Source organism: Ascaphus truei, chromosome 16 (genome assembly GCF_040206685.1).
Source record: "Ascaphus truei isolate aAscTru1 chromosome 16, aAscTru1.hap1, whole genome shotgun sequence".
NCBI classification, from domain to species: domain Eukaryota; kingdom Metazoa; phylum Chordata; class Amphibia; order Anura; family Ascaphidae; genus Ascaphus; species Ascaphus truei.
The window spans coordinates 31,873,261-31,880,760 of record NC_134498.1 but is presented as its reverse complement, the minus strand read 5'-3'; the positions used below and the strand labels follow the sequence as shown (position 1 = coordinate 31,880,760).

The 7,500-nt window shown below is 44.1% G+C and overlaps 1 protein-coding gene across 3 annotated transcripts in view; it reads right to left on the bottom strand.

Moving 5' to 3' along the window:
- Positions 1–7,500, bottom strand: part of PHKA1 (phosphorylase kinase regulatory subunit alpha 1) — a 57,415-nt gene that overhangs the window by 29,211 nt on the left and 20,704 nt on the right. For all 3 annotated transcript variants that reach the window (XM_075572980.1, XM_075572978.1, XM_075572979.1), the window contains exons 17-18: positions 6,174–6,252; positions 4,577–4,656 (exon numbers count right to left, since the gene is read on the bottom strand). In XM_075572980.1, the coding sequence (XP_075429095.1) occupies positions 4,577–4,656; positions 6,174–6,252 (159 nt within the window). The remainder of the gene's footprint in view (positions 1–4,576; positions 4,657–6,173; positions 6,253–7,500) is intronic.

Sequence of the window (7,500 nt, the reverse complement as noted above, 5' to 3'; positions counted from 1 at the left end):
CCTGGGTAAATGCCGGTGTCACGCGGCTATTCAGCGAGAAATTAATCAGACGCGCCTCGTTGTGCTAGTCCTACAACAGAGCAAGTATCTTAGGAGCTATATCTTCATCCAAGAGATCCGGAGAAAGGACTGATCACAGCAAAGATAGGGCTGGAGGCAAATGGCCAATAAAAAAGTATTTATTATTAAATAAACATGAGAGCGGACAGATGCAGGGTCCTCTGACGCGTTTCTCGTCCGACAGGCGCTTTATCAAAGAGTAACCCGGCTTGTGAGTAAAACTCCTTAAGTAGCAGACAACCCCCTGAACCAGCTGTGCTCACACCACAATCAACCATTGTATGGATGGGGAAAAACAGGTAATGGACCATGAAAGCACAGATGGGACAGGGGGTCTTATCACACAAGCAGAAACAAATGTATAATGTGAACAAATAACCAAAAAAACATATAAAGCATAAACAAGCATAAAACAATATATAAATAAACAAAAATAAAAAAAAATAAGGAACATGGGAATTAAAATAAATAAATATAAGAAAACACAAGCGAGAAAAGAAAACATGAATGCATCATTGAGAATCTAAAAATAGGATAAAGTAAAGAAAATGATTCTGTTATTCAAAACCAAGTAAACAGCACCCCCTAGTGTTAAGACAGGAAACGTATTGAAAAAGTAATACAGGCATACCCCGCATTAACGTACGTAATGGGACCGGAGCATGTATGTAAAGCGAAAATGTACTTAAAGTGAAGCACTACCTTTTCCCCACTTATCTAGGCATGTACTGCACTGCAATCGTCATATACGTGCATAACTGATGTAAATAACACATGTGTAACAGGCTCTATAGTCTCCCGCTTGCGCACAGCTTCGGTACAGGTATGGAGGCGGTATTGCTGTTCAGGACGTGCTGACTGGCGCATGCGCGAGCTGCCGTTTGCCTATTGAGCGAGATGTACTTACTCGCGAGTGTACTTAAAGTGAGTGTCCTTAAACCGGGGTATGCCTGTATACTGTATATTAAAATATAACATCAAAAAATACTCTAAACCATTTTAAGATGTATATAAAGAACTGATAAATAAATGATTAAGAAAATATAAATCAAAATAATATATGGATAATATAATGTGAATATCAACACCAAATGGAAAACTTAGATGAAAATGTCAGAAAGTATAATGAAAGAAAAAGGTAATAATAATAAGTATTAGATGTAAAAAATATATATATATTTGTGGGTACATATATTGTCTACATATATTTGTGGGTACGCTGTTCAATATGCATACGTGCAATTATATATAATTGCACGTATGCATATTGAATAGCGTACCCACAAATATATGTGGATATATCCGTCTATATACAACGTGCAAAAAGAATAAAAAAAATTGAAAATAACATTAATAGATAACAGTAATAATTAATAATCATTATACATATCAAACAAAAAATGTGAAGGAGGTAAAAGAAAGAGTATAAATATCAACCAGAATGAAATGATAATATATAATATAAAAAAAAAACAAGGAACTCAATAATATTTATAATAAATGAATGAGTTCCCAATCCTGGTTGATACCATTAGGTTGAAGTGTGTTTATACTGAAAATCCAAAGCATCTCTCTCCTATTGAGCAAGTTCAATCTGTTACCTCCCCGAATGGGCACAGAGACATGCTCAAGAGCAGAGAAAGAGAAATTCTTAATGCACCATTCACACACATTATTGTGCACCTGGATAGATTGGTTACTGCATATCATACGGATTCTGGATCTGCCCAATACATTGCCACACCACACTGTGACGTTTGTAGCACCAGTTAGGGGATTATTCCCTATTCCCCTATGTTTCAATATCTTCATCCAACACTGCTAATGCTGCTGATTGCGGGGCCGTAGCCTCAGAGAGAACATGGCATGCTAATTGAATTAAATTAAAGCTATCGGTGCACCACGGACACGAACGCACGGCTCCGACAGAGACCCCCCCCCCCCCGCCCCCCAGGACTGGTGTGGCTGACGAGGTGACATCACTCACTTTGTGTCACAACGACGCTTCGTCGCAAGTGGTTGGAGTATGCGGGGGGGGGGGGGGGGGTGTTCCGAGCACGCGCATTTTAAGTGAAACTTTTGTGTTTTGTTATAGAAATTGTATTTGTGATGGTGATGTTTTAATTAAAAATCAAAACACAATTTCTGTGCCAAAACGCAAAGAAGTTTGACTTAGAACGCGCGTGTGTGGCACCCCCCCCCCGTTTTACCTATTCGCACTTCTATATGTATAGTAACTGCGAATTCCTCGTGTGTGTGTGTTTCGCCTGTGCAGTGCTGCGTCTGCGCGGCGCAACTGCCGCCGACTGTGCAGGCCCGCCGAGCTGTGGGCAACGGCTCCTGCGCACTGCGCGAGCGAGGCCTACGCACGTGCGCCAGCTGCCGTAACGGCCTCTTCTGCCAGCAGTGACGTCACTCGTCGCCAACACGGCGATTTACTCCCAGGGAAATTCTCATTCGGTAGGTGCCGGCAAAGAAGTTTCACTTCAATAAATTGTGGTTCTAGTGATGGAGTTTAACGGCTTTTTGCAAACGGTAGAAGAATTGTGCCACGTACACACACCAGGCATACCAGGGGGGTATAGATCGATATATATAGTAATATAGTTTAGAAGAAGAAGAGGGGAAAAAAAATAAAATAAAAGATGAAGGCCTCATTGTGCTTAAAAGCGGACCCCTATTCTATTACAGAGGTACAGCAAAGAATCAGTGGAGAAGCTTCATCGTTAACAAGAGATGGAGAAACAACATCGAGGAATATGAAATCTCATCAGAAAGAGCAGCAAGAACCGTCATTCTGGTGACAAAGGCTTCAAATAATCCAAGTGTCTGCTCCAACCTCAAGTCACACGGACTGTCACGTGGATGACGTCTTCCATGGAATGAACCAAATCAGGAAATTGCCACCTGCAGATCATTGTGGGACATTTTAATCCCAAAATCGGTGTCCAGCAGACAGACGGAGTATCAGCTGGTAAGGATAGTTATGTGACAAAGTGATGGTGCAAAAAAAGGCGCTAAACACGTAAAGTGGTCACTTACTATAAAGTGACAGTATACGTGAAACAGCAAATATTTATGCAGTGGTGAATAATAGTGCCAATAAATGTGAAAAAAAACGTTATGAAATAAACGTTGCAACTCCCTGCTCAAACCCTCTGGTAGGGCTCGTCTTCACTTGTCACCAAAATGTAGGAATTTCCTCTCACAATCCAGGGGGTGCATATGGGGAGAGAAAAAACCAACAGGACGCAACAATCTAAGTGTAGACCATAATGGTGTGTAAATCAAATAAAGTGCAATCTTGGCTCTTCTGCGCAGCCTACTCACAAGATTTAAGTGGTTTTAGGGCAACATCAGTTAACTTTGGTGTGTGTGTCCCTAGACTCGGGTACGAATGTTCTCCAACTCAGATTCCGGCAAGGTGAGGAGATGCAAGGAAAAATGTATTTTCTTTGCATCTCCTCATCTTGCCGGAAACTTTTACAATTAAATCAATAGGAGACTGAAGATGGGATGAAGGCATTTGGAAGAAACAAGACAATATTTCTAGGGAACCTTCCACTGTTCCTCAAGGAGAAAAGTTTTCGACCACTGTATTCAGCCCGTGCTCACGTATGGATCTGAAACTGATAATTCAGAAACTCCAGAAAATGTAAAGAAGTATGGAGAGATGCATGCTGGGTATTACCCTAAGAGACAGGAAAAAGAACGAATGGGTTCAAAACCAAAAGTTTATCACATCATCACCAGGGGGTAGAAATTAAAATGGCGTTGGGCCGGACATATCGAAAGAAGAAATGACCACCGTTGGACAAAGATGGAACTCGACTGGATTGTAAGAGAGATGAAAAGACCAAGACGACGACCAATAGTAAGAGGGGAGGATGAAATCAGAAAATGTGTTGGAGCAACAAGGAGAAGAGGCTGTAACCGCTGTACCTGGGAGATCAGTGGGAGGCTTCGTCCAGCGGTGTATCGACAAGGGATGATGGTTATTGATGGATGGTCAACACACACCAACCAAGGTGGGTCAGCGGGTACAAGGGGCAGCAATGCCAGCGGGGTCAGGGAGTACAACAACCTCATGCATGCAGATTATAACCGCCAGGGCAGTGGATGGTGAAATACCTCTACAAAATGCAGCGTTACTGTGCTCAACTTCCAGAAGCACATATATTAATATAGGCATGGGATATGTATAGATATTTATTATGTGTGTTTAATCCCCGTCTCCCTCCTTCTCCCCCTCTCAATCTTCCCATTCACTCTATTTCTGTCTTTCAATTAATCCCCCCCTCCCACTCCATCACTACCACTTCCCCTCTCCCTCCATTCTTCTGTCTCTCCCACATCCCCTTACCATTTCCCCTTATTCCTCTCTCCTCCCCCCCCCCAGCTTCTCTCTTTCCATCATCGGCTGGTGGGGCCTCGTGCAGGAGGGGGGGCGTTTCCAGGTCCCGCATGATGATTGGCTGCCCCTTGCTGTAGCCACTCCCCCCACCCCACTGCTTACCCTCCGTGCCCGAGTCCATGAAGCTCAGGTGAGTGCGGCACGATGTAGTCAAGAAGTCCGACAGGCGGCCCGTCTGTGTCCTGAAACCCACCAATTGGGAGGAGACATGTCAGCTGCCGTGGCCAATGGCGTTGCAAGGGGGCACGGGGCCCATGATTACAGGGGCGATGCAACCCCGACTGTAGTGTGTGTGCGCGCATATCCACATAGCTGTGTGCATCAGTGTGTTAGTGAGTGTGTGCAGTGTGTTAGTGAGTGTGTAGCAGTGTGTTAGTGAGTGTATCAGTGTGTTAGTGAGTGTGTATCAGTGTGTTAGTGAGTGTGTAGCAGTGTGTTAGTGTGTATCAGTGTGTTAGTGAGTGTGTATCAGTGTGTTAGTGAGTGTGTATCAGTGTGTTAGTGAGTGTGTGCAGTGTGTTAGTGTGTATCAGTGTGTTAGTGAGTGTGTATCAGTGTGTTAGTGAGTGTGTATCAGTGTGTTAGTGAGTGTGTATCAGTGTGTTAGTGAGTGTGTATCAGTGTGTTAGTGAGTGTGTATCAGTGTGTTAGTGTGTAGCAGTGTGTTAGTGAGTGTGTATCAGTGTGTTAGTGAGTGTGTAGCAGTGTGTTAGTGTGTATCAGTGTGTGAGTGTGTATCAGTGTGTTAGTGAGTGTGTATCAGTGTTAGTGAGTGTGTGCAGTGTGTTAGTGTGTATCAGTGTGTTAGTGAGTGTGTAGCAGTGTGTTAGTGTGTATTAGTGTGTGAGTGTGTATCAGTGTGTTAGTGAGTGTGTCTCAGTGTGTCTCAGTGTGTCAGTGAGTGTGTATCAGTGTGTTAGTGAGTGTGTGCAGTGTGTTAGTGTGTATCAGTGTGTTAGTGAGTTTGTATCAGTGTGTTAGTGAGTGTGTATCAGTGTGTTAGTGAGTGTGTATCAGTGTGTTAGTGAGTGTGTAGCAGTGTGTTAGTGTGTAGCAGTGTGTTAGTGAGTGTGTATCAGTGTGTTAGTGAGTGTGTAGCAGTGTGTTAGTGTGTATCCGTGTGTGAGTGTGTATCAGTGTGTTAGTGAGTGTGTATCAGTGTTAGTGAGTGTGTGCAGTGTGTTAGTGTGTATCAGTGTGTTAGTGAGTGTGTATCAGTGTGTTAGTGAGTGTGTAGCAGTGTGTTAGTGTGTATCAGTGTGTGAGTGTGTATCAGTGTGTTAGTGAGTGTGTCTCAGTGTGTCTCAGTGTGTCTCAGTGAATGTGTATCAGTGTGTTAGTGAGTGTGTGCAGTGGTTAAAGAGCATCAAGTGCATTAGGGCTCAGACGCGACACAAGGGAAAGGGCGCCATTAACCCCTTTACTACCAGAGGGGCCAGCAATGCATTGTCCCAACACCGCCCCACGGCGTGTCGTAAGCCGACACCGCCCCCCTTCTGACTGTCCCCATTACCCCCCCCCCACCTTGTCTATCCCCATCTCTGCCCCCCTGCCTGTCCCCATCTCTCTCCCCCCCCTCTTGCCAAACCTCAGTGGAGGTTACAATTTGTCCTTACGATATAAAAATCGATAGATATATAGATACACACACACACACACACACACACACACACACACAGAGAGAGAAAACGAGCCTCACCGGGCCCCCCCATAGTATCCGTCCTGCAGTTTCCGGAGTGTGGCCAGCACGGCCGGGTCCAGGTCTGATCCGGACTCATCTGGGGACAAAGAGAAGTCACGTGCAGCTCACAACACGCGTGGGAAGGGACCCGACCCGCTCACTGGACAAGCCACGCACTGCTCACGCCCTTTATATGCAGTGCTGTATACACACACATTATACAGAGTGGTCACACTAAAAGAGGCACGGTGTATACACTGCAGATAGGGGGGGGGGGGGTGTACACAGTGTAACATTTAATTAAGGTTAATTTAACAACATTATTGGGTACGGTACCCAACTCCTCCGAGTTACTCAATGAGCACCAAGCTAATTGTAACTGCTAGTACCTACACGCGTCCTTATACAGGGGAGCACCCGAGACCTTTATGTGCATCACACATGTGATGTGCGAGTGGCGATTCTCTGATCTAACGGAGAATGCATCTCTATGGGGTTAGTTATTTATTTTAATTGCAACACGTTACGAGCCCAGTGAATTGTTCCCTGAGATTTATTGCCGTCGGCTGATTATTGAATAATGATGATGCCGGGATTATTGCTGTAATGTCTCCCATGGCGCACAGGATTATAAAAGTGTAGGGAAGAAGGGTTTGGTGAAATTCGTGGTCTGGTTTCTTTTAATGATGGAGTATAATGTTTGAACGGTCTCTTATTTCTCGCCCTCTAATGATTTAATGATTGCAGAGCTCAATATTCCTCAATGGATGCTCTTAGCAAGACAGAATGATGGTGGCCAGCCAGGAAGTGTAGGGATCAGTACAGTATGTATAGTCGCGTTTCAACATTGTATACAGGAACATGCACCTAACATATTTCCGATGTTACCGGAGTAACCGAAAACACGTCATACAAAATGACACCAACATTAGACACGCGACCACGTGTACCTAGCTGGAGACACATGAACGGGGGCTTCAGTTGCTAACGTTAAGCCTGAGAAAGGGGCCAGGGGCCTTGAAACATTGCTGAAGCTTTACCTGGCTATAGCAGTATATGTGTAACCGCTCTTTCCTCTGTGTAATATGTGCGTATATAACCGCTGTATAACTTGCGTGTATACATTAAACCAAGGAATTCAAGCAAACGCATCTAAGTGGGGTTCTCTTATTCTCCGTTTTGTTTTATTCTTATTTTGTATTTGTTTTTATGCTTCTTTTTGCTTGATTATTTTTATGCGGCAATATTTTCAGAGTGAAGATCGACACTTGCATTTTCTTGCATACGGTTGTTCCGGTACCATGTTGGTACTGGACCTTTGCACCTGCAAACTATACGTTTAGGA